Source organism: Caloenas nicobarica, chromosome 2, assembly GCF_036013445.1.
Source record: "Caloenas nicobarica isolate bCalNic1 chromosome 2, bCalNic1.hap1, whole genome shotgun sequence".
Lineage (NCBI taxonomy): Eukaryota > Metazoa > Chordata > Aves > Columbiformes > Columbidae > Caloenas > Caloenas nicobarica.
This window is the reverse complement of record NC_088246.1, coordinates 152,886,514-152,914,353: the sequence shown is the minus strand read 5'-3', so window position 1 is coordinate 152,914,353 and position 27,840 is coordinate 152,886,514. Positions and strand designations below refer to the sequence as shown.

The 27,840-nt window shown below is 38.9% G+C and overlaps 2 protein-coding genes across 3 annotated transcripts in view; one reads left to right on the top strand and one right to left on the bottom strand.

Moving 5' to 3' along the window:
• On the bottom strand, positions 1–27,345 carry FAM91A1 (family with sequence similarity 91 member A1). Of its 2 annotated transcripts, none has more exons than XM_065629683.1 (24): positions 27,188–27,345; positions 25,357–25,441; positions 24,505–24,656; positions 23,565–23,622; positions 21,807–21,874; positions 20,417–20,548; positions 18,945–19,035; positions 17,342–17,404; positions 16,194–16,300; positions 15,396–15,434; positions 15,178–15,290; positions 14,138–14,256; positions 13,618–13,730; positions 13,340–13,426; positions 12,450–12,582; positions 11,602–11,750; positions 10,992–11,126; positions 8,710–8,823; positions 8,011–8,083; positions 6,652–6,801; positions 6,063–6,170; positions 5,643–5,766; positions 4,532–4,601; positions 1–3,130 (listed from the first exon to the last, which is right to left on the bottom strand). In XM_065629683.1, the coding sequence occupies exons 1-24, from the start codon at positions 27,257–27,259 to the stop codon at positions 2,954–2,956; spliced, it is 2,532 nt and encodes an 843-aa protein (XP_065485755.1). In that variant the 5' UTR covers positions 27,260–27,345; the 3' UTR covers positions 1–2,953. The 2 variants fall into 2 exon arrangements, with proteins under 2 accessions (XP_065485755.1, XP_065485756.1); XM_065629684.1 differs by having other exon boundaries at positions 20,417–20,530.
• Positions 27,258–27,840, top strand: part of ANXA13 (annexin A13) — a 33,106-nt gene continuing 32,523 nt past the window's right edge. The window contains exon 1 of the mRNA XM_065627954.1: positions 27,258–27,484. Coding sequence (XP_065484026.1) covers positions 27,258–27,484 — 227 coding nt within the window. The remainder of the gene's footprint in view (positions 27,485–27,840) is intronic.

The window sequence follows — 27,840 nt, the reverse complement described above, 5'->3', positions numbered from 1 at the left end:
CACCACAGTTTATTTGTAAACAGTTTTTACATGTGCCAATAATTTAATTGAACACAGACTTTGTACAATTCAATGTATAATATTAACAATGTCACACTAGAAGAGTGCAACTGTATTCCGTTACAGTCATACTTTAAAACCTTCAAAATACAAACCATTTGGAACACTGAACAAGAAAGGAAAACTTGAGGACAATCATAAAAACAAAGAACAGTGAAATAATGTGTCATGATGAGAACAACTGAAAACAAACGGCACACTTTTTAGTTGGCTGCTGAACGACTTCAGGTATATCCATCGCGAATGAATACGACTTGGGTTGTGCCAGAGCACAAAGCCAACTTCTCTTCTGCAAGTTAAAAATCTCACTGAAGACAGAAACTTAAAAACAGGTTTACAATGTATAATGTATGTGATTTCTCCCCACTGCCAATAAAACTACCTGAAAAAGACATTGATTTAATTTGTCTTTATTTGCAATACAATATAAAATAGATTCTTTTGGTATGAAGATCTTTGAGATCTTATTTTTACACCACATTTAAAACAAAAGTCACATAATTTGAGTAAAGCCTCTGGACCACCCCAGCACTGGAGCTGTAGTTGAGTTTCAGGTATTTTATGGACTTCTTTGGTTGCAATCCACTCAATAAACTTCAGATATGCAGACTTGAACATTTAAGCTCCTAAACTAGTGTTGAAGCACTTAAGTTAGAGTGGCTTGAGTTCTAAAACACTGCAATGTATCTGTAATTCTCACCATTAACTCATGGGTACTAAACTCCAAAGAGCAGACTACTTTTATTTAGAAACTTTAGACAACTTAACAAAGTGTATCCCTCACTTAGTAACACAGAAGAATACGCAGTGAGAACAAGAAATTTTCATCCATTTTCAAACTTCCATACAACTTGTGCTATCATCACTTTACATACTAGTATAGACAGTGCATGGCAAAATTCGAGACAATACGCCCAACTAGCTCATTACTACAGCTCACTGCAGCACTTAAAGTAACACCTATAGTACTGAAAGCGTAAGCCATCGCCTACTGCTTGCTTCCTCTACAGTGCTAGATACTGGCCTAATCTCCACATAACAATTCTCACAGTAACTGTTTCCTCTGCCATTTCTAGCAGATTGACATCCAATTCCCCTTTAATTTCTTTTGAAGGAAATAAGGCAACAAAAAAAAAAAACATGCTACAGAGAATATGCACGTCCAGTACAAAAGTCACTGTGGTGTAAATTATCAACTTTATATAGATAATCTAGCTCCGTAATATACGTAATATATGAAGGTCAGCTGCTGTTGATAAAATACAAAATCAAGACAGATGTAAGCAAGCAGCACTGAGCAAACTGAAGTACTACAGACTTCCAGTTTCTTGGAGCGCAAGTCCCACGCTTACACTTTAGGAATGTATATAAAGCAAAAGAAAAAAAATAATGGAATTTTCACAGTTGTAACTGAAGCCACTGCATTATCCTCTCACGGTATGTTTGTCCTTTTCAAACTTCCGTCACGTTTTTTCCTCACAGCCATACATGACAGGATACAGACCCACGTTACCATTTTTCTCCCTGCTGTTGTGCAGCATCATCTATGCCAAAGATTCTTGGTGCATTATGCACTGTGGGCTGGTAAAGACGGGGTAGTTAAGTCTCATTTTTAATTATGACTATTTAAAACAAGGCAGTTCCAGTAGAGAAGGGAGTTGGCAGAGTACTCTAGACAGTCGAGTTAAGTCTTAACATCTTACATCTCTTGTTCTCATGTGCTAAATGGGACAGACTTCTTTTAAATTGACAAAAAGTTGTTAATGACTAATATAAACAGAGTTAAATCATGCTACATAAAATCATCCCCTACAAATAAAGCCAGAACATGATTTTAGATGAAAGAGCTCACTGTTAATGTTTGTCATAATCAGCAGCTAATGGTTCAAGGAAAAGATTTGGAGAAGTGTCTGCCTACACATCCTCTACTGCTATCTTCCTTTGCTAATGACAACCATGTGAAAAGTCAAGAGCTCTGTTCTTTCAAACATTAATCAACAGGACAGACCTAGTTATTTACCTTACACTCAACTTATGACATCAGGGGTTTTCCCCCAGCAATCGTCACCAGCTTCAAGTAACAATGAGGGACTAACCCAGTGCGATCAAATCTCAGACACTCCTGGTTTCACCCAAAGCACAAGATGAATCCATTATCACAAAGAACCCCATGAGCAGAGCTGATCACTTCAGCCCTTCCATAATTCTGCAACTCCACCAAATTCTGCCAGAGATGAGAGTGCAACACTTGTCTTCAGAGTCACCTTAAGCCACCAGCAGGCCTTTGAGTCTGCACTAACTCGCCCTCCTGGAGCATTAAATCTCTTTCCACCGTACTAAACTGTCAAGGCCCCAGTGTTAAGCTGAACTACAGAATTCAACAATTCTTAATGCCCCATATCACCATGGTACTTTTTTTTTTTTTTTAAACAGCTGGTATCACCGAGCTTTAAGAGGAAGAGCCAAATCTCTTACCTTTATACAGAAAGATTTTCAGTAATACAGTACAAAATTAAACAGAATTTATGTCTGAGTAACGAACATAGAAAACTACTATTGCAATTTTGTGGTGACAGCATAGAAATTTAACAATCATCAGAAAGCCTAGAAAGGGCGTGTTTAGTTATAAAAGAAAGATTGTCTCAAGATAAAAACAGTGCTGACAGCTTAAAAAGCTCTCTGTTGCAGCAAGATACGCAGTAATGAGTAACAAGTTCTAGACAGTTTAAGCACTTGCCCAATACTGCAACACAACACATTTTTGTAGCACTATTTTTATACGGGTTATGCTGCAGCAGCAGTATGCTTCTTAGTGGTTGGCACTAGGAATTAACCATAAGAGAAGAAAGGCATTTAGTGATCAATGCACGAGAATCCCTATTTGACCTGTTCCTTAGGTGTGGTTGAAAAAAACTGCGGAAGGGGCCCATCCATTCCATTCGGATAATACACCGTCTTTGAACACCAGATTCTTGGCGGGAAGTGGAACACCCAGATCTGCAGAAATAGGCTGCAAAAGTGAACTTGAAGAACCAGCATCATGGAGCTGATCTAGTGTTGAAATACCTTCCTAAAAGCAAAAGGAAGAAAAAAAAAGTGTCTTAAAACTAAGACAAACAATGAACGATTTAACAGGTAGACTATGACTGGCTAATCTCATCTGAAAATATACTCAGGGTTTCTGAAGTGTTATTTTAATCCCATAAATACCAAATCATTATGGACATAAGAACAGAATAAACACAAGGAAGCATGAAATAAGCATACATTTGCCTCAGCTGCAACTCTGAACACATTATTTGGCTTCCAAGAAGCCTTCAGGAAAGCCTGGGGCTTAGAATTGAAGGAAAGGCCTAGGAAAACGAAGGTAAAGCTAAAAATTCCTGAGGAGAGCTATCGTACTGCTGTTTATCTCATACTGTGCTAAGAGCTATGCCTATATTTGGAGGCACTGAGTTGACCTATTTTGATTCCTTTTTTGTTCCCAGAGCATCTTAAAAATCACTTCAGCGCCTCTTTCTCTCTATACAGATCTTCATCAAGAAAAGAGCATCTCAGAGACAACATCTAAGAGATTAGGACAGGAGTCACTTCAGACTGTTCGACAGATGGTTTCAAGGTCTCTAACCTATTGAGAATCTCCAGCATTCTCATCAAGAAGTGGCTTCAAGGTCACACAATCTGTAACACTACCTAGTTGAGTAATCTGCAGGTTCCTTACCATACTGAAAAGACAGAATTTTAAAGAAAAGTATCATAAGACATAAGCAGCTAAGCAGACTCCATGTTACATGTGGGCATTCCTTGCTAGCATACACTTCCATGCAGAACTACAGGAGGCTGCAGACTTGGGATTCCCCCTTGCTTGCTACACAAGACCTTTATTCTCTACCTCTGCTCTGAAAACATTCCTCCTGGAACATGCAGTTTTACATATTTATACTCATTCATCACAATTTTCTAGAGGATCTTTGGACAAGTGCAAAAAGTAACTAGTTTGAAACACATGTTAATGTATTTTATTTTTTCCTAGGGGAACACAGTTGACTTGACATGCAGATAGAAGTCTCAAAAGGTTAGTACATCCATGGTTTGCAGTAAATCTTCACAACATATCTAAGAAGCAACCAAGTAACCAGCAGAGTAGGCTGCCTTGCAACAGGAGGAGTGAAGAACTATTTTGCTGTGCAAATTCAATTAAAAAACCCAATGAAACTAATTACACACAAGATGAAATCACAGAAGTTAAGGCACAAGTATCAAATAAGGCTAGAAAAGGGATAGGGAAGTACTCACTTCTTACAACCAGTAGAATTTGAGGTTGATAGTGCTCTTAGTACAGTTACCATTTTAAAAAAAGCAAATAAAACAAACCACGCATGTTTCCATACACCCAGGAATAGCAAGTAGGAGGGCAGAAAGGGATGACAGACCATACAGAATGACTTACGCCTGGGTTATTGCTCCTTACCTGGAACGAATGAACAAAATTAAGGACCTGAAGAGACAGCTTTCTACTGGAATGCAAGAGTTTTTGAAGGCTGCCAAAAAAAAAAAAGAGAAACAGCTATGTCCAAGGTGCACAAACTTTGACTAGTAAAGTACCGCCATAGTAACTTGCTCATAAGTAACTCCAGTAGTACCTAACATAAGTGACAAAGTGAAAAGCTTTCACACAAAATGTTGCCATCGCTGAAGAGGTGTTCAACTTGACTCATCTGCTCCTGAGTTTAGTCAGCTATTTTACCTACCATTTATCGTGCACTAAAGTGAAGCTATTGCAAGTGAAAAATACTATTTTACAGAAGATACTGTAAAAGATGTTAGATTTTATCATGTCTCATTCTTGTCTGGCACAGTCTGGTAACATGACTTTTAAGCAGCAGATTAGGGACACACTGTTAAAAAGCAGGTCAACTACTATAATAAAATCCTTAAGCCATATTTTCAAGCAGTGTTATTTTTGGCCTCCAGAATCATGCCCCAGAAAAATAAGAAAAAAAATGAAACAAAACCCACCATACACACAGGCAAAACAAGGAGACACACCTGAAAATCCCACTGTAATCTTTCATAAAGAAAGGCTACCATAAAAAGCAGAAGATAGCTTGACTGTAAGCCGTGACTAAACTTAGCAAATAAGATACCAATAGTAAAGAAAATTTCCACATGAGCTAAAAGCATTTTACATCAAAGCATTACCAGTAAGCTTTCCCACCCCATAATGGTTAGGAGGAAGAAAGGAAGCCTGTGCTAGGCTAGGAAGGGGAAGTGAGTAGGAAGGCATCCAAATTTACCTTTTTTCCTGATCTGTTCACAGACAGTTTACTACAAAGAATAAATTTTCACCTTGCAGAAACTAAAAACCAGCATAATCTTGATTTTACCACAACTAAGGACTACTAGATTGTACATTATAGCTGGTATCTATGAGCCAAAAAGCAACCACCTTACACACTAGAATTAGGTACTCTCAGTTCTGCTCCTGTAGTCATAGAGCTCTACGTATCATTTTTTGCAGAAGCTCAGGACATAACACATACAACCTGTACAACATATGTACCTGATAAATCCCAGCTCACCTTTCTTTCCTACATAATCCATGAGTGGCAATTTTTCTGCAGACTTTCTGATTCAACTCAGAGCTGAAGAGTGGAATGCCAAAGCATAAATCCAGGGGAACCCATTCCAGTTCTGTTGTGGGCACTACAGAAATAAAACCAGACAATCAAATTAAGAAAAGATAAAGCGAGAATATTGAGCCCAGAGTCAGTTATCTCAGACTGGGATCCATTGGGTAGTTCATATTTTAAGACAGTTCATTTACTGAACTGCTCAAATATTTAAGAGAATCTGTGTTTGGTTTTGGTTTTTTAAGGAGGAAGAACAGTTAGTGTTGCACTCATCCCATGCAAAAATCAAACAACGTGTTCACATCTTTATAAACAAGCTCTCTCATTGGACTGAAAATGTTCGGTACAAGCCACTCATCTTGTTTTTACCTTCAAGGTTTTGCTTGACTGCAGAATCCATTGAGGTTTCTTCTATTACCATCTCAAATGATTCTGTGCTCCCATTTACATCAGATCCTGATGCTAGTTCAGCCTCTCCTAAAGAAAAAGTTCAGTTAGCACCTGATGTAAGGAACATGACACAAGCTTTGCTCAAAGACCATATAGCTATAAAACTGAAGGAAGGGATATGGATATACATCGGGTCTGACTCATTTTAGAACTAAGAGTCACTTATGTATCCTCAACACGCAAAAGATTAAGTTCTGGCACATTAAAATGACCCAATTGAAATATTTTGAAATTACTCTTCTTTCCCCCCGCCCCCCTCCTTCTGTTGACTGTTCTAGTCCAGTGATTTTTCAGTCTGTATTTGCTATTTCCAAGCCAGTCACAAAGAAGAATTAAGAAGTAACCCCATTGCCAATAGATTTACACTCAAAACAGGTTCCTGTCTGTGTTGGAGAGTATTTGCTAGAGTTCCAAATCAAAGAACTTAATCATTCATTCACCTTTGCTAAAGTGACTGTATGCAAAATTAAGGGAACACAGCCAAAAAAGACAATTATTGGTAACCAACCTCTTCCGTCAGAAGCATTGCTCAGCTTTCTGCTAGTGTGCCGACTTGAAGGATTCAACATAGTGACATAGCCACAAAAATGCTGCAAATCTACTTTGTTTCTCAGTATTTTTAAAGCTGTATGGTTGCCCATGTTCAGACGAGAGAAATCTAGTAGAAAACAACACACAGTCCAGCTTACTTTACAAGAATCCTCCTCCACAACCACATAGATCACCTCTAGGCCAGGCTAAGTTTTTTATCTGGATTTTTCTCTCTTGTAATGCTCCATCTTAGCGATCACATTAGTAGATCTGTGATAACACGTAAGTGACCAGTCTTCCCACACCAAGCACCAATTGGTATTGTATAGTAAAAGAGCCAAGGAGAAAGAAAAATACAAACAGAAGATGATCAATCTCTCTCTCAGACAGACAGCAGACATGGCAAGGCTCAGCTAGGAATTAGATGGCCAGCTCTTTCAGTGCCTGAGTCTCTTAAGGCAAATTCAATACAATAATACATGTTCCACATTTCTGAAATTCTGAAGAATAACACAGTATTAGAGGTTAACAAGGAGTTTCAACATCAAGTTGTCCACGTTAGAACTTAGAGATCCTGCCTTCCAGATTTTTCACCTAGCATCAAGTGGGAAGAAAACAGACATCCCAGAGACAGTGAATAGAAAAGTAACTAATTTTGAACCTAGTGGAAACCAAATTAGGAAGTTAGTTTTACTCCTAGTCACCACAGATTTTTTTAAGTGGTAGCTTAAACAATATGGAAATTCATACTTTCTTGACAGCTCTCAGTTGGGAAGGCTATAGCCTCAACTATGCAAAGCTTGTGTCCTACCAAAGACTATTTCAGAACATGTTACCTCCTGCCTTTCAAAATCAGTTGAGTCAGAAAGACTTTGAAAGAATAAGAGATTTTGCTACCAAAGCTCTTCCTGGGGAAAAAACCTCCATAACAGTTCCTGGTGTTACTAATCAAGATAAGTTTGTTCTGTTTTGGTCTCACCTGTCTTACAGCTAAGATATGCTGAACAGAAACATGGAAGATCTATTTATGCAGTTAATAAATATGCTAGTTAATAAGCAAGTCTGTACAAAGAAAGATTTGGAGGTGTTTGTAGAAGTTACTTCTTTAGATCTGTGCTAGGAGAGAAGAGAGGCCAGAAAAATTCTAATTAGGACAGAAAAGATAGAAAGAAGACCATTATCTCTAAGCTCAGAACAGACTTGTCAACCATTTAAATATTCTTTCAATTTTCTCAGACTTAACTCCTAAGAAAATTTGTATTAAAAGAATAACTGCAACCTTACTGCAAGAAAATTAATGTAATATGTACACCACCATATTTAGACAGTCAGTTACCTCCTTGCTGCTCAGCTTCATCAAATGGGAAAGGTATGTGCATTGTTTCTCCCATCCCGTGCATGCCATGCCCCTAAATATCAATAAATAAAATTAGGAACAGAAAAATCCACTCATCAGCTTACCTTAGCCCTACTTGTGCTTACTTTTAAGGAGTACCAGTCAAGTTAATGAAACAGATAAGCAGATCATTAAAGTTCTTGCTTCGATTAAATAAGTAATAAAATAAAATATCCCATCTTCCCCCCTAAAATGCATGTGAGTAAACACACTGAAGTTAAACTTCAGTGAGGAGGAGTAAGTTTTCTCGCCAATTACTATTATAAATGGATTTCGTAATCACCAATCCCTTCTGGAGCAAAATGGAGTTTTCATCCGTAAGTACAGAACAGTTTTGAGCAGTCAAGGCTTTCACAAGTGGACCTTTGAGAATGTGTAATTTTATGTCTGTTACAATATTAAATATCTATTTATTTGAAGGCTTCATCCTGAGAGTTTAGCTGAACTTATGAAACAGAAGGGGAAGCTATTTCTGCTGTTCATGATAAAGCGCATGTTTTGCCATAATTTCCAGTAAGAGCTGAATACCAATTCTTGGCAGAAGTGTAGCTCTCCAACATTGTTACTCCCCTTTATCACATAACAGCTTAACTCAAGAAATCATGCATGTTTTCATCATTTATACAGAGCACTCTGTACCTGAATTAGAACTGCAGAATGCGTTAAAGCATCATTCAACATTGTGAGCACATTTGAAGTAGGAACTACTCCTGGGTCATGACCCCAAGATGTTATTAGTAAGCGATCATAATCCTGGAAGAGAGAAATTAAGAGTATTTACAGTTGTAATGGACTATCCAAGCACATAAAGTAAAATACTAGAGTTAGACATTAACATAGTGTTGCAATTAGGAAGTTACCACAGGTAACTACAACTCTGTAGTGTTATATTTTGTACCAATGATCACTCATGTTCATATTCCTGGTAAAGACAGAAGTTTGCCAAACTCAAAGTTAAAATGCTATTTTGAACAGGTGGTATCTGTCACCGATTCCTGTAGAACTATGCGGCCATCACAGCAGCCTCCTAGCAAATAGGAGATGAAAATAATCCCACAAATTTTAAAGCAAAATATAAGCTAGATAAACTAATGCCTTCAAAAGAGAACAAAGATATATCAACCCCCACAATACCTATCCAAGGGGGAGGGACAGGAAGGCAAGAATACCGATTAGGAAGCAATTTTCCTGTTTCTCAGTTTTCAAGATTGAATTCTCCTGCATCTCCGTAAGATTTCTAGAAATGTCTTGATAGCTCCCTAAGAAAATGAGACTGTAAAACAGTAGCAGGAGACAGGCATTCACATGTGCACACAGAGGGGAAAAAGCTCCAATAAGTTTGTGATTGTGCAGAATGTGAGATCATTTAGTACAAGAAAACTTGACCTATCAGCACACTGAGGTTCAAGCAGCACTGAAGTTTTCCAAGGCTACCACGCTGAATGCTTTTTACAAATACAAGTGCACAAACCATACATTAACTGGCAGCTTAAGCTAATGACAGCTAAGGTTTGTATCAAGCTCATCACTAACAGCCTTACAAAATGCCTTCTGCTCTAGAAGCCTTGATTTACTTAATGCTATGTTATCTTAAATTAAGTGTTAGGAATAGAAGTATGACAAAATTTTGAAATCAGAGAGGTGAAGTACACATGAAAGAGGTTTGAGGAATGGAAAATACATTCACAAATCCTAGAGCCAGAGATAACTGCTGATTAGGTACACCTAACAATACACATCCCTCTCTGAATATCTCCATACCATTCTGACATATTTAGCTCCTTAAGTATCTACTCAGAATGATGACATGAAAACTGTAGACGCCTCTATGCAATTATAAATTTGGAAGATATAATTTTAGAAATTCCATTGTGAGCAGTGAGACCCAAACTCTGCTAAGTGTCCGTGACATTTCAAATCAAAGATACAACGATTTTTGGTTCACACAAGTTTAGAAGTTGCCACGGCCACTTCCACCTGGGTTTGCATAGTACACAGAATACCTAACAGTACTACTTTGTGGCACATTTGTCCCTATTAGCATCTCAGAGACAAAATGGGAAAAGGCAGCATCTGAAGTCTTTCAGGTATGAGTTCATCACCTGCACTGTTTTGTGGGACTTTTTGCCAAAGTACTGTATGGATGCTAGAGAGTTACGTGGATTTAAGGCTGGAAGGAATTCAGGAGAGTAGCTGATTGCTGCAGAGACAAGAATTCCAGTCACAACCTGTATATATAAAAACCCCACATACAGCTCAGGAAGTTCCAGACCAGAACATGGGGAGGGCTGGAAAACTCTTAAGGGGAAGTATATATTGTACTCATTCTTCCTATGTCCAGCCACTTGGGGAGACAGGCTACTGTGCTGGGAAGACCTTTTGTCCAACCTAGTGCAACCTTTACTAAGTTATTCTGTCACTTGAACTGCAGGGGGAATTACAGTCTAGAATTTAAAAGTCTCCATCACAGATTTCTACAATAGACAAATTGGAAGTGATCATATTTCCATCTTCTAAACCTGGCAAATTTATGTGTAAAGGTGTCCTTTCTTGTATAATGCTAGAAAAAACCCACAATATACTAGGTCTCTATCTTTTGATAGAGCTCTTCTACATCTTTGTAACACACCCTAGGGATGGGCTCACAAATGTAAATTCATGACTGCAGTACCACATTTTACACTAAAATTGAAAGAGGTGGCAAATGCAATGGGGTCAGGATGTGACAAGAGACATAAGTAGCATTTGTTTTTCAGAATCTAGAAATAAAACAAAGATGCTACATAAAGCTTGTTTCTAGAAAAGGTATATCATCTACAATGAATTGTACCTCTGACTTCAACTGTTATCACTAACTAGCACACATCATATCTTTGAAAAGTTTGGAGAAGGGAAGGAGAATAAATCTCTGTATATGCTACCTGAAAAATGTCTGGAAGTTTTCGGAGACGTGTTCCTTTAGAGAGCAAGAGAGAGGGTGGTCCTTGTCCAGTTATATGGTAAATGTACAGTTTGAACCAAACTGAACTGACTTCTGGTATCGCAGGCCCAATATGCTGAAGAGAGATTATTCAGGAAATTAGAAAGAACTTAATATTGCAACCGTTGTATGTACAGATATAATTTAAGAATCAACAATTTTAAAGAAATATAAATCTAGTTTTGCAGCACAGGAGTTCAAATGTTTTACTCGGCTACTGATGATACTCTAATTATTTAGTCTAGTATTGCAAGAGTCTTTACAGAAAGGCAACAGCAAGGTATTTTCTATGAATATAAATTCAAGAACAAAATATCTGTCATCGACTCTACTTTAACATATGAACTGTTAATAAATTAAACAAACTTTATTAAATATTAACATTTTTCCTCACTAAACACTTTTGTTTTAGGTGAACTGCAATACTATTCCACTTGTCAATAATTGAGCCCCTTCAAAAGGGACACCTAATAGACAAAGCTATTAAGAAGATATTATATTACTAGATACTGGGGGGGGGGGGGGGGGGGGGGGAAGTATTTTTTTTTCACCTGGGGTGTACAGCTGCTAACAGGTCGAATTTCATTGGTGAGTGGTGCCATGGAAACCAGCAGAGTATAATTTTTGTTGAGCACTCTGCTGCAGGTAGCTGGATCCAAGCCAAGCAAACTCTCACATCGCAAGAGGTCCAACGGAAATCCTACGTTAAAAATGTAAGATTCTTAAATTATCATTGAAAATGGAACATACAACTCAAAATACGATTTCAGATTTTCCATTCTCCCTGCTAAGCCATGAATACAGTATTTTCCACAACTAAGTTTTAAATGATTGGGGTGAATTTTAACAAATCTGTCATAATTTTAACAATTCCAGTCATACATGGTTGTCCTGCACAGAACTACAGCTTGCTCCTCACCAGCCAGCTCATCCCAGGAAATAAGTACAGAGATACTGAGGAAGTTAAGTGAGATTTTAAAAAAAAAAAAAAAAAACACCACAAATCCACACCAATTAGAACACACTCCCTTTCATAACTCGAAAAAATGCTTCTTTGACAGAACAACTCTGAATAAACAATGACTTCTTTATTGTGGCCTTCAGAAGCACATAATTTGAAACCAATCTCTTCCCCAAGTTCAGCCTGTCTTGCCATCATTATGCTTTAATCTGTTGCTTTAGATGTCAAGTCCAAGCCTTGGCAACCAAATCTGTCATTCAACAGGTAAACCCAGTAACACAGGCTGAAAGGATGATGAAAAAGTGACATTTTGGCCTAAACAAATTTTTAAACAAGTAGGATACAGACTGTTTGCTGAAGCAGCAGCTTAATCAGAAAGCTGAGTCCATGGTAGAGAAGTAAACAAACTTAGGATTTCCTCAGAAGTGCTCACAGTACCGTTATTCGGTTGATCAGGCTGTACAGCTTGTGCTCCTAAGTCTTTATTGTGCCGCAAAAACAGTATTGTGTTTCTCAGTGTAAGTGCATGATCGAAGTACCGCTGTGCTTCCCCTTCACCTGTGCTTTGAACCTAAACAAACAACAACATAAATGCATACAAGTGGCATGTTGTTTCCACAAGCCTCAACTACATAAAAGATTAACAAATCAGCATTTTAAAGCTTTGTAATTAACAACCCTGCAGCTTATATGCAAAGGTGATTTACAGCTACTATTAAATGAAAAGTGAGTCTTGGCCCTCTTAGTAAAACAGTCAAAAAGTATCTATAAATCAGAACCACAACTCAGTCTTTAGGTAAAAGGATTTAAATGTCCAGTCATACTGACTGGTATAAAAAGATACAGCAATGAACAGCAGTCCTCCTACATAATTCTGCAGTTGTCCTTCTAAAATTATCTTTAAAAGGTGGATAGATTAAACATACTAGCACTTAATGGTCAAATTTTACTACAAAACCGATGTGCAGACTCTCAGAAATATTAACACCCTACTAAAAAGAAAGTCATTTCCATTGAACAAGCCCTAATGCAGGTGTGCACACAGACTCTGGCAAATGTAGTTCACAAACTCATTTTGCTCCCCAGACTCACCATATTCATACGTAATACATGCACAGTGTGTCCCTGAAAGTCACTAGAGGTATAAATGCTGTGAATGAGAAACATTTTAACTGTACCTCTTAGGTTTGGTATGATAAAGTGTTTGTTCTTATCATTGTATTGCTAAATAAGCAGTCTTACACAATGAAAGTACTGGGGGTTTTTGGTCCCTTTACACTTCAAGTGCTGAAAAAGCATTTGGTCAAACATGTTTTAAACATGATTACCTTTTCCAGCTCCACCAAGAAGCTGTCAAGACTCTCATCCGACAGCTTCCCAACTTCAAACATAGTGACTGCATGACTTTTCAAGTTCTGCAACAACGAAACTGTCTTAATTCTTTGAGAATGGAGCAGGTAAAAGTTTTAGTAAACAAAACATTTCTTAACAACAACCAACACAGGAGTTATTTAAAATAACTACAGCAGTATTATATCAAAAGCAAAGTATTTTAAAGCTCTACATATTTATTCTTAGCATAATATGTTAAACAAGTTTGACATACTGGTGAAAGATTTCCCATCATTAAAAAGGCAGTAAGAGTAGAATCAAACAGGAAGGCAATACGCTTTGTGTGTCCACTAGACAGATTCAGGCTGCTCACGCTGGCCGTTTCAGCTAATGGAGAACAAAAAAAAAAATATATGAACACATTGGTTTTATTTTGAAATTAAAATCATCAGGTTTAAGTCTAATCTACAAAAAAAGGAATTTAAAAAATGTTAGTTATTGCCACGCTGAGTAGAGGGAGAATTCCCTTATCACTACTAAACTACTGATTGACTTAATTCAGAAGTTGGTGCACCAATGGATATCCATAATACAGATCAGCCTCCTCTTCTGAAAAATGCTATTTGGCTACTGAATTTTAAACCAAACAGTAGACACCACCTCCCCCACTATATATTCCATATGAAGAAAGGATCTATAAAACCTGTGTTTCTAGACCCCTTTACAGCCTACAGCACTCTAGAAATATAAAAATAATTGATCCTAATGTATTGAAATTTACTGTTAGTGCTAACCTGGATCATCTTGACTGTTGGTATCTGTATCTGTGGCTGATGACCCAGCTTCCTGTACAGGACTTCTGTTTTCCCCACTGTCCCATGAAAGCAGCATCTTTTGAGGGTCCAAAGTACTCCTATTAATGTGAATTAAAATCCACAACTATCGGTCACTGTAGCACCAGAAAAATCTTTCTGCCTTCCAGTACTAGTAGCTCGTGCACAGGCATAGCTGATACATGCCTTTCAACACTTCTAAGCCCTAAACCAGTCAAGCTTGATGTCCCTCAGAGTCCTGCTTCAGAGGAAAAGTTTATTTGGGAGTTTGAAAATACCAGATCTTGAAAGAGATCTGAAAAAAATCAAACCACCATTATTGAAGAAAAATCCAACAGGGGAAAAAAAAAAATATATCAAATTCACTTTGTTCTCGCGGTCTGAATTAGCATTCAATAAAACTCAGGCATAGTGGTAGTTTTAAAAGGCTTAAATGATATTGAACTGAAAGTGCCTGACAATTCTTAATTAATGAAACTTGGCACTCCAACTTGGAGAACCTTTTGTTGACTGGTATTAACATCACTCTCCCACGATTTGATACAGATACACATCTATGTGAGAGTTTCAATGACAGAACTGCAACGGTACTTGACAGCAAGCAAGCAAATTTTATGTACATATTCACTGAGAGCAGCATCAAGAGACACTGTCTCCGTACTAGCACAGTAACAATTTATTTCTGGCCTCAGGAGTTTTGAAGCAAATAAGTGAACACTTGCTTTAAAGTGAGCAACTAGGCATTTAAAGGTCAAAAAGCCAGCACTAAGTAACAGCACCAAAAGTATTGCATTGAACTTACAGGGTAAATTACCACCCCCTTACCCACAGATTAAAAAGAGAATCAAGTATTGTTGTCATTATACATACTAGAAAGCCAAGTGAGATTTGCCGTTGCAGAAGTCAAAACAAAACAACCAGTAGCTTCTATAGTCAGATTTCAGTTCTAGCTGTCTCTTCAATGAGAAAAATAAGCCTTGTGAAAGAATGGAGACACTTACTTCAGTCTGTTTACCGAAGGAACATTCTTCCACGATGGATGAAGATTATCCAGGTTTATTACTTGGCCTTTTTTATGAGCAAAGCCTAACCGACAATACATGGACACAGCATTCTGAAGAAACACACATACACGTAATAAGGAACTGCTGTGTGAAACCAGGCTGCAAGACACTGAACTTTCCACATCAAGTTCAACAGATGCATCACACACACATACCTTTACTAAAGATAAGTCAATCTCTAGGACGTTTGCAAGCTGAAAAAAGAAAAAAGGAAAGAAGAATCAATAGTACGGTATTAACGGTGCCAGATAAATCACCTGTGGGTTTCAGCATCTTTATGTTGGTTTATTTTTGAACCCGGACTGTACTAGTAGGAGTAATTTTGTCTTCATCAGAAGTGATGAAAAAAGGGGATGAAGTCTCATAATTGTCCCACTTGAAAGTATGCAAAAGAAATACAAGGTAATCTTCCACTGTGTAATTTCTAGGTTAAACTTGTATATAATTTCTAGGTTAATCATGTGTATCAGAAGACACAAAGAGGAAAACACTGGGTATATTTAATAGGTATTTTTCAAGTGCATATTCACCAAGTTTTGAGAAGACCTTATGAAAACATATTTCTCATATTAGAATTATATATACTTATGCAAAAGTTATATTCCTACTTTAAGCCAACACCCTGCATGCTTTCACTGTCAAAGAAAAAAAATTTTTTTTTTTTTATTTCACACTAGCAAAACAGATTGTTCTAGTTCTGGCTCGTATAAAATAGTCTACATTAGTCACACCTGTATAAATCCATTCCAGCTGACAGAATTGTTTCACTGAATTGAAGGTACTCCTTCAAGCCTGAAGCACAAGATAAAAGAAACAGGCTGGATCTTAAGCCTGGTATTACCTCTAAATAAAAACACTTGATATTGATCCACATCTCTGCCTTAAGTATTTTCAGCAGTGTACTCTGGCTCCTTTCGAGTCTTCCTATCTCCCTGAGTAAAAGTTTAACTTACCTCTGCCACATTAGTGTGTTCATCTATTGAAACAAATATCTTGTACAGAAGTGTTTCAAAGTAATCACCTTGCACTCTGTTCATCACAAAACCTTCAAGTGGTGGCACTGGAAAGAAGAATTACTTGCAAAATTACAATTTCGTAACTTCATTAAACTGAAACTGCATAAAACCAAAAAATAAATTTACACTTGTGTTATTTTCATGGTACCTGCAGTCACAAAGAATAAAAGCCTAAAGATAGTATACACAGTATTTAAAATTCTTCCACTCTTTAATAAAAACAATGATTGTCAATGTGTTTTCTTACAAAAACTAAAGCCACTCTACCTCACGTCATAGTCTTGCAGTCTCCTGCTTGTCCACTCCGATAGTTTCCAGTCACCCAGCCCACAAAATGATTTTGTAATGTGGATGGAGATTAAATCATGGCTCCAATTGGAGCAGGTCACCAAAAAAACCCACCCCACCCACACACTCCAGAGCCAAGACTCCCAGAGCTATTATCTAAGCAGTAACTCTCTTGTAGTTAGAGGATTTTCACTTAACTGATCTCTACTACAGCAATGACAGGTACTCCTGCACGGCCAGGTTCCAAACGACTTACACCTTCGCAGATTGTACTGAATCCAGAAACCCCCAAGATCCAGTACAGCGGCTGTTCAATGGGCAGCCATATGCTGTGCTAGTTCCAGGTCCTACAGAGTCCCCAGACACAGCACATGAACTATAACTGAGGTGACAACACCATGAGGGATGGAACAGATAAAGTTGCATCTGTCTAGACAACAGAAGTCAAAAAACCCATGTACTTTTGGTGAGGCAAGTATGACTCTCTATGCTACTCTTCCTTTTCATTACAGACATATAGAAGGGTACTTATTAATTCATGCTGACTTTTTAAAAGAATCTCATCTTACCTAAATATGTATACAAAATAATCTAAGAACTCAAGATGAAATAAAACCTATATACAATAAAAATGTTTTAATAGGGTTGAAAACAGTCAGGAAAAAATTTCACAGCTGAAATGTTTCATTTCAGCAAACTCGTGCACACAGACAAGCAGCTTCCAAGACAGACATATACACGACAACTGAAATGAAACCAAGGAAACATAAGTATAATACCATTAAATATTTACTTACCTGCTATACAGCTGTCATCAGATATCGGTACATCAAGGTAAATAAATCCTTTGTTATACAAACCTTTATAAATAAAAGCACATCATTTTAGAAAAAAGCATTTTCAAGACTACTAACGATACAAAGTAGGCTTCCCCATCAGTGAATTCAGAATTTAAAGTAATTTTTCTTAATAGGCTCTGCAGTAGAACATTATTTTGCAATGCATGGATCAATAAACCACATCTAATATTAAACAGGCATCAGCCTAAACCAGATTTCTTTAGTTGCAGACCGATACAGCATACTTGGAGCTCTACAAGTATTTTCAAGACCACAGATTGAAGCAGCTACATTTGACAAATATGAGTGTCCCTGCCTACAGTGTGTGTGTCAACAGGTGTATATCTATAGTATATACAGTAAAATTACTATCACCAATAAGATCTTAAATAAAATGCCTGCAGTACACAAAGAACTAACCTGTCTTCATGCTGATACAGCTGCTGTTCAGCACAGGCAGTGACACATACTCAGTTACGCAAACCAAAGTCTATCAGCAAACCAGCTTTAATGGATCAAGATGATGTTATAAGCCATCAAACACCCTAAAGGTGCTTTTCAATCTCTCTGCTTCAGATTCAGCTCTCATAGCTGATACATCCTTACTTACCGTGCCTGAAATGTACTGATGGCATCACAGTTGGACTAAACAGGCCTCCTTCCCCACAAAATCCCATCCTACTGACAGTCCACTACATTTATCATCTGTACACTCTTTTTCTACCCATGAGTTAGAGTAGAAAGGTACACTAGATCCTTCTAAACCTACTAAACCTGAGCTATAACAGTCTCCACAAGCAACACCAGGCCATGTATACAAAAAGATCATTAAGTGTTTTCTGAATTCAGACTTTCATAAGCCCTATACTGTTTCGGGTGCACTCCAGCATTTGAATTTCACCTGCCTCAAGTTTGTTTTTATTGTTTTGTTCTGCTTCAGTAACAGGTACATCAATTCTATCTCACTTCCTTAAGAAAAGTACAGGGCACAGATTCGATTGCTTGTAGTAGGCCAAGCATTTATAGACCAACTTCTCAAGGAGGAGTTGGCCAGTGAATTTGTACTCCCTTAACTAATATGATTTGTCTATAATACTTGTTACACTGAAACAGGGAGACTCGTGCACATCATTTTTCAGCAACAGGGCAGCCCTTTGAAAAACAAGACATCTCTTAGATTTAAGCCCTGTTTTCATGGTGTTTAAATGGTGCGAAACTACAAAAACTCTTCTTTGAAAAGCAGAAGGTGAAGTTTTACCACCCAGGATTACCAACTCTGACACTCTGAATTCTAGTTTCTCTTGTCCTCATCTACCGCCCCCACAATCTTTACTGACAGTTTCTAATGAAAGAATTTTTTGAAACAAATAATAGAGCAACAGCTGCTAATGGCTCACTGTTAAACCATTTACAAGATGCAGACTGCAGTTTGTCCAAGCTCTTCAGTATTTTCCTCTAATTCCTCTTACGCTTCAGCTGTCCACATCCCCATTTATTCCTGCTCTCAGAATTCAATGAGCAAGATCTACAAACAGAAGAGGAATGTCCATTAAACACTTACTGTGAACTACATTGAAGTCTAACAAACCAGCAAGCTGAGGACCAGAATCAATTATCTTATCAATAGCAGACTTCTCCGATGTAGTACAAATCTAGGTAAAAGAAACCATGTTAATCATTTGGAGAAATGAGTCTATGCAACTTGTTTTAATACCACTCAAAAAAATCCAAAAACATTACAGCCTCATGAATCATAATATAAGAATATAGGAAGTAACCCATGTTCTTAAGCAAAATATTTGCACTGAAGAACTCACTGCAGTTTCTGTTAAAGTCTTAAATTTTTTTACTCTTGTCCCTGCACAAAATTACGCATGCTCTAGGAACAGCACTTAATTGCACAAGTATTTGGCAAGTACAGTCCACAGTGTAACAGGTTTGCTCTTTAAAACTTCCAAACTGAGTCTTCAGCCATGCAACTGGAACATCTAGAAAGATGTCCATGACAGTATCAAAGTAATGTGCCTCGGGGTAACTGTTCTGAGGGGATGTCAGAATACAAGTAGTCACTGCCTCATATATTCCAAATAATAGCCAAAGAAAAGATTCCACCACTGCTTTAAATAAATTACAATCTAAACAAAAGACTTCCAAAGAAGGAATAAAACCAGATCAAATGCCTAGCTGACAGTCAAAAGAAACTGGGAATGGAGGGGAGGTTCAGACAGGACATTAGGAAGCATTTCTTTACCAAGAGGGTGGTAAAACAATGGAAGAGGTCTCCTAGAGAGGTAGTCAGTGTTGAAGAGCCATTTGGACAATGCCCTTAATAACAAGCTTTAACTTGGTCAGCCCTGAATTGGTCAGGCAGTTGGACTAGATCATCATTGTAGGTCTCTTCCAACTGAAATAGTCTATTCTATGTCAGCTCACAAGTTTTTCACTTGTAAAGAATAAGAAAAATAAGGACACACAAGGAGCAGTAACAATGACAATATATATTAAGTCCACTGACATTCTGATTCTAATTATACTGAAGGTGAAGACTCAGTCAAAACTGAGCTGTCAGAGCTTAACTATGAAATTTGAGAAAACCTATTTTATTGCTTGTTCCCTACAAAGAGCATCATGACACACACACGAGTTACTACAGATCAGCTGACACAAAACCACCTCAGTACTCTATATAGTGCAGAGGGAAGCTGCTGTTTTGGGGGACTAGGACAAGAGGTGATGGTTTTAAACTAAAGGAGAGGAGATTCAGGCTAGACATGGGAACAAATTTTTGACAATGAGGGTGGCGAAACACTGGCCCAAGTTGCCCAGAGAGGTGGTAGATGCCCCATTCCTGGAGACATTCAAGGCCAGGCTGGACGGGGCTCTGAGCAACCTGATCTGGTTGAAGATGTCCCTGCTCATTGCAGGGGGTTGGACTAGATGAGCTTTGAAGGTCCCTTCCAACCCAAACTATTCTATGAATCTATGACTATCAGTATTCAACCAAAAACAGAGATGCAATCCATACTAAAATACCTTGATGTCATCCTCAGTGATGTAGCCAGACTGCACAACCCACCAAGCTTCTATAGAGATCTCCACGGGTTTCATGGGTAACAGATCATGAGCAGTTTTCCTTCTGAAAAATTTCTGCAGTGGTACAGTCCACTTGAGATAGTAATAAAGAGCACTTCACGTATGCAAACAGCCATTTACCTTTATATAAACTGATTTTTACAGACATCCATTTTTAATTACATTATATTCACAGACTGGACACACACAAATACTATTAGCCTTGCCATTTAGTAAAATTACAAACTTGGTCACAAAACCAAAAAGCTTCTCTCCCTGCTCAAATCATACGAAACTGGGAAGGAAAGAAAACATTTACACCTAATGTTGCTAAATCATCACATAAACCCATATTGTATTGTGCCACTGATTAAAAACCACACTATTCAAACACAGTAGAATCAACTTCAAATTTAAACTATTTGTGATATTTTCTAATGTGAACAGGCAAGAGAGCACAGCAGACCAAGTATACAATGCGGTATTTTAACAAAGTCCAATGATATTTAAAAAAAAAAAAACACAACATGCATTTGAGGAACATTTTATTTACTTTTTTAAAAATTTACTTTAAAGTACAAAGTACCCCACATTCTCAGTAAGTGCCGTGCTCTAAAGTACAGTGAATTTCAGTCCAAGAAAGAAAAACTGGAGGGTCCTGTTTATTTATAGACCTCAACAACTTCTCTTCCATTGTACAGCCATCACTTTTTGGTTCACTCTATCAACTCCATGTTTTGGTAAGCACACTTTTGGCTGAAGGGGCACTGTGAAGCTACTGCAAGAGCACTTATGAGTTTCCTAAGAAAGAGAGGAACTGTTGCAAACTAAAGGACCGACTTATCACCAGTCATTACCATGCTCTCCACATGCAAGGATGCCTGTTGAGACTCATGACTGTTGTCTCAGAGAAAAATACACAGACTACAAAAATTTACACCTAGATGAAAGACTGTCCCAGAACAAACTCTGATCAAAACTGCACCCACAGAAACATGGAATAATTCTTCCAGAAACAGTATCATTATTCCATGTTTGTACTGGCTAGGAGGCACTAGTTATCTGGTACTATAGAATAAACATAGCCCTGAAAATATACTTTTGGGAAAAAAAAGAAGACAAAGCACTAAATATACTTTTCTTCAGTATACTTCAATTTTAAATTAAAATCTCTGTATTAACTCCAGGAAACACAATATAATTAGCAATACACTACGTCACATTCAATTAGCAATACTATCAAACTAACCAGATCCATGAAATTATTCCATTCTTCATTTCCTATGAAATAATATGTCAGGGAGGGGTAGAATGAGAAGGAAGAAGAGGGGAAAAATAAAGACAAACTTACTTTTGAAGACCTACATTGGTTCATTAGATCTATATACTGGTTTCTTCCTATACCAAGAAGTCTTAGACCTGAAAAATAAATATGGTTTTATTTCTCTTAAGACAGATTTAAGCTTAAGATACATAAAACATTCTTCAAAGAATCAGACCTACTTATTATAGAATATTTTTAAGTACTCTTTCTTCCCAAAATAAAAGGATAGTTATAGTAGCTAAGTTCAGTTTTAACTGAATGTGACAAAGAACCACATGCATCTAAATCCAGAATCCATGCCCATGTATTTACTCTGTACAGGTTAAAAGAAAACGCCATACCTCATATCTCTCAAGTCATAGGGTAAGCAGGGAATAATCCAATCTCTTTCTCTCTTATACTCACATCAACAGGTAATAACTGTGCTTCAAATTAACAGAACTGAAGTTGTATGAGATTTTGGTCAAGAGTTTTTCTTCTCCTCTAATAAATCCCACACCACACACTGGATTAGAACTCTAAACTAAGAATTAGAGCACGAAAGGCCACATAAGCCTCTAAAGGAGATGATTAAGATGTAGTTGAGTTAAACTGAATCTGAATTTAATTTTATAACCTCTAGTCTTCAGCCATTAAGGAGGTATGAAAAGATACTGGAAAACTACTCCTTAGTTTTAAAACTAAGACAGAATATGGGTTAAGTCCAACTTTCTAGTTTGACACTACTTTTTATCATAAGATGTTAATAAAGATGTTCAGCCTAATTATACCTCAATAACTGACCTGCAGCTGCTGCTAAAATAACAGAATTGCTAGGGAAAAAACAAACAACCACCAACAGGGAAGCATTTTCTCTCCATACTCCTGGGTAACACTAGATCTCCAACAAGCTACATGGCACTGAATAAAAGAGTTTTTCCTGATCTCTTTTCCCAGTGTGAACATTACATAGAAGCAAATTAGTAGAGGTAACTGAGAATATCCTTTTAGAAAAAAAGTACCAAACTGTTTTCAAAAGCTGCAGGTTACTCCTCACCTGACTACACACTGTCCTAACAGAGAACTATATGAATTCACACCGAAGGTGAGGAATGAAGTATTTAGCTATGAATAACTTCTCAGTAGCGGGTTTAACTAGCACCCTCCCTATGCCAGCAGTTTGCATTCTCCTCTACAAGACGCATCAGTAGGCTACTGCTTTTACTCTGTTCTCCTCCACCAGGTTCAACAACTTTGCTTTCCTAATGTCACCATCCCATGCCCACAAAGGTCTAACAGAAAGCAGGAAAACACACCTGGCACAGGCAGGAGTGTCATGAAATACAAGATTCTCTTCTCTCTCTCTTCTGGCACATCCTTCCTTGATCCACACTGACGCTAACTCACAGGAGTGTTAACAGCCTTTCAGAGTCTTCCCAAAACTTTCTGCCCCAACACGTGCCAAAAAACACACTAGGAAAGAACCAGCACCTCAGCTTGCTGGTTCACAATGGCCAGCAAGACTTTCCACCCAAAAGTCCAAGCAAATAGGAATGCAATACAAGGAGAGAACCTGCACAGGGTTTTGCATCATTCCTATTCGTACCAAATTAGCCCAATTCCAGTGCTGACCATATAGACAGAACTCTGTACGGAGAGCACACGCTCCTTAATATCACTATTTAAATGCTTCTGCACCTTCATTCACACGCTTATGTTCAAGCACACAGATGTCTGCAAATCTGTTTTCAGAAGCTCCTTATTTCCAACTCACTGAAAGCAGTAATGCAGCTCAGTAATACTTACAGTCAGCAGCAGTGAAGTTGGGTAATGAATCATAGCTTTTCTCACTGTTCATTATATCCTTAAAAACACAAGAAAACGTAATTGCAACGAGAAAGTCATTGTTTCAGAAAAGCAGGTCCAAAATTTTGCCTGCTTTTTTAACATCAAAATAAAAATTTAAAAAATCTAGTAAAGTCAGTTACCTTATAAAGCATGCCAATTACTTGATTAATCATTACACAATAAGTTAAATAGATAAGAGATTTCTGTTTAATATGAGCTTGACAAAAAATGTTGATTGACAGAATAAAGATAAAATCCTGTCTGTCTTCACAAAAGAAAACAAACAAACAAAACACAGCACATGGAATTGCTAAAGGTAACAACAGAATAAGCTAACAACTACTCCATTATGTCTGCAATCACTGCTTATAAAATTTAAAAGACATTTCTGATATTCAATGAAAACAAAAGAACATTGCCACAGCACTGACAGAAAACAGAACCACCTTTGTTCCCATAGAAAAGGATTGCTTCAAGCTTTTGAAAAGTTTTCTAATATGGTTAAGTGTTCTTTTTGAAAGAGAACAAAAAAGAAAATAACTGTTCAAATGTGCTGGTTTTTAAAAATGGAAATTCTAAGTTTATTAATCTAACAGAACGAGCTATTTCTTTTATGGTCTGAAGTGAACAGTCACAATCTCAAACATCCAAAGGGAAGGACTGGCCTCAGAGCGAGTCCCACCCCTGCTCCACATGACAAAGTCCAGCTCTTGAACAGCTTACGGGGGCAGAAGGGAAAAAAAATCTGCAGGTACAAGTAGCTGTCTAGAAAGCTTCCTTAACTGTTTCCTCACTTCTTAGCATAGGCTGCCCAAAAGTGAACAAACTACATGACATTGCCTCTCATACAACATCTCCAGGACAGAAACCAACATTCTTGCCATAGTTTTGTACTCACCTCCATTATGCCAGTGTAATATGAAAATGGTGTCACCCTCAGACCTTTCACCATGATGTCAGACAAATGATAAGGGTACAACATGAGATGATCTCGACTGTATTTTAACAGATCCTCATAATATTTACGTTCGTCTTTCTTTACGTGTTTAACTACAAGGAGAGAAAAAAAAAACCACACACACTGTTCTGTGAAGTTAATTTTTTTTAAAAAGTGTTACAACAAAAGGATTAAAAATAGTATAATAGCAATTGACAGAAAATGAACAACAAAATAAAGGATGATGCAGGGCACTCAGCATCCAAGCATTTCTACATAAGATGTACTCTCAGAGCCTGTAAGGATAACATTAGAACCGAGCAGATTTATTTTACAGGCTACCAGGAAGCGACCCGTTGAGACAGAACTCATGCAAACTGTAGAAAATTATCTTTTAATTAGTAAAACTATTATCTACTTGGGGAAGACAAATGGATACAGTCAATGAAAAATAAATTTAAAGTCTGCAAACAAGTCATAACCAATAGATCATGTGAGTCAGGGCCACTGTCTGCATCTCATCTAGTGACTGCCTTTATTTTATTAGCCAAATCCTCTCTTAACTTTTCTTAATTTCTTGGAAATGGGCAGTATAACTACAGCAGGAATCCAGTTCCACCTGCCAACTCCATAACTTTGAAGAGTGCATTGATAGAAAAACTGCCAAACAGACTCAAAAGTCAAGACTTTTATTGAAGTTTTATCATTTAAAAGCATCCATTTTCAGGGAATGAGGGCAGTTTTACAATAAAGACAAGCTTCCACAGGGAAGAGTCAGACAGAAATGAGAAGTTACTTCACTTCTTTACTCACCTAAATTATTCCGATATCGTAACTGATTGCGGATGCTGTAGAGTACAACCTGCCTTTCATATTCCCTCTGAGAGTTTCCAAGACCCTTGGGGGAAAAAAAAAAAAAAAGGTCTTTTAGCTGACACATATAAAACCCTTTTTAGTTAAACCACTGCAAAGTGTCTTATGAAGAAACATCTGCAGGAAGCTGTCATTACCCAAGGAGTCCTCCAGTTCAATACAGTGATAGCACCTTCAGTCCCCGTATGAGGTCAAAAGTATCTTCAGTTAAATGTCTCTCTACATGTGATGCAAATTTAAGCAATATTCTTTAAATTTCTTTCCTAGTACCATTCCAATAAAAAAGGGAGCAACTAATTCTTAAATCAAAGGTTATAAACAGTCTTTTAGACGACATGAAGCATCAAGCATTTTACCAAGCATTCAGCATCTTGCAGCCTTGAAGAACTGGCCAGAATTAACATATCATAAACCAAGCACAGTGTGACATGCAAAGCTTCAATTGCTGCACCTAAGCAGCTTATAATGCAAAAAATAAATAATGAAAGAGCTGAAGTTGTAGCTTCACACAAGGCAATCAAGTGATCTTAGGTCACAAGATTAGGGCATAAGCACAGGAGACTACTTGACTATCACAAAAGAAGATAAAATGAGAACTCTGGTTGATTCTTTAAATGCCTTATTTCAAAATCTGTCCCCTCAAAATTATTCATATTTGTCTACTATTCTGCAACAAGGAACTTTTTTTCCTCTCCTGATTCCCTCATTGATGCTCATGTTAAAAAAGATCCTAAATAAAAAGGTACTTTAATGCATATATGGCAAACAAGTAAGTTGCACACATGCTACAGAATCAGGTACTAGGAAAGAAACACCTGATATCACAGATAGGATCCATAACCAGTTAAACATCCAAGTACAAAAATATTAATGGCTATTCTAACGCTAAACAAAATAGTATTCCAGAAGTTACATTAAAGTAAATAATGCCTTAAATACCAGCACATTCTCTATCCTGACTCACATAGCCAACAGGACAGCACTCAGCTGGGCAGGTAAAGAGAAACCATCATTCAGCTCCTGAAATCTCAAGCTCAAGGAATTCAGCTCCTCAGGGCCTGCAGGTGTTACTCATCCTCTCCACCCATTCTCTGTGCAAGGGCAGGAATTGTTTTTCAGCATCTGCTTTCAAGCCACATAAGACTTTGGAGTTGAGAGCAAGCCCTCAACGGGACATGATACCTCTCCCCCGTGCTCTCAGCGGCCCATTAAACCAAGCAAATCAAAATTTCATGAGGTTTTCTCTTCCACAAGCCACTCACTGCAACTGTTCCCTGGCTACCGAAACGCAGGGCTGCCCAGGTCTCCGGTGGCACCTGTCCTGGCTCAGCTCACACTGCCCGGGTTGACATGGGGGACACTCCTCAACCGCTGCTCCTGCGTCTGCACAAGTCGAGAGAGCGCCCCACACCCCCCTCTGCCCACAGAGACCCCAAACCAGCCCCACACACCCCAAACTCTCCTCACGGACACCTCAAACTCTCCTCACAGACACCCCCACACAAGACCCCCGCCGCTCACATACAGACCTCGCACCACTCGCATCCCCCTCGCCCCACAGAGACCCCCACACACATCCCCCCCACCCCCCCACACACACCCGCGCCCGTACCCCCGTCTCCCCACACACCTCCCGCCCCGCGGCCACGGCCGCCTGCCCTTCCCCGGGACACGCAGGGCCGAGCCCCCCGTTTCCCCACACTTCGCCTCCCGCCCTCCGCTCCCCCGGGCCGGCAGCTCGGCAGCCCGGACCCTGCCCGCCCGCCGGTACCTGCTTGACGCTGGCCGGCAGCCGGGCCCAGGGGTAGTTGTGGCGGATGTGGAACTCCACGTCGATGTTCATGGCGAGCAGGCCGGGCCGCGGGGCCCCGCCGCCGGGAGGCGCTCCCGCCCGGAGGAGCTGCGGCCCAGAGCGGCCCTGCCCTCGGCTCGGCCTGCCGCCGCTTCCGCGGCCCGCCCCCGGAAGCGCCCGCACACGTCAGTTCCGGTGGGGCGGGGAGAGAGGCGGTGGTTACTGCGGCTCACGGGCGGAGCGTCCGGAGGGAGCCGGAGAGCTGCTGCCCGCCCGGTAAAGGCCCGATCACCGCTACCTCCCCCCGCATCGCCGGAGTTATTCCGGTCGGGTTTAATAAGCGCAAGCGAGGCCTGGGCGTCCGGTTGCCGCCCCAGCTGCGAGCAGCGGGAGTGAGGCCTCGCCCGCCGTGTGCTCCCGCAGGCGCCGTGAGGAGCCGGCGCTGAGCCTTGGGGCGGTCTCAGAGCCAGAGGATCGTTTGGGTTGGAAGAGACTCTTAAGATAATTGATAAAGAGATTCATAGAATCACAGAATGGCCTGAGTTGGAAGGGACCCACAAGGAGCATCGAGTCCAGCTCCTGTCCCTGCATGTGACAACCCCACAGTTCACACCGTGTGTCTGAGGGTGTTG

Excerpts from the sequence above, each read along its gene's own strand:
- FAM91A1 (XM_065629683.1), bottom strand. The coding sequence starts at position 27,259 with ATGAACATCGACGTGGAGTTCCACATCCGCCACAACTACCCCTGGGCC. Across the intron at positions 8,824-10,991 it reads AACTTCCAGACATTTTTCAG|GATTATGATCGCTTACTAAT; the intron begins GTAGCATATACA and ends TCTCTCTTCCAG. Across the intron at positions 6,802-8,010 it reads TGAAGCTGAGCAGCAAGGAG|ATTTCTCTCGTCTGAACATG; the intron begins GTAACTGACTGT and ends GTTTTCTACTAG.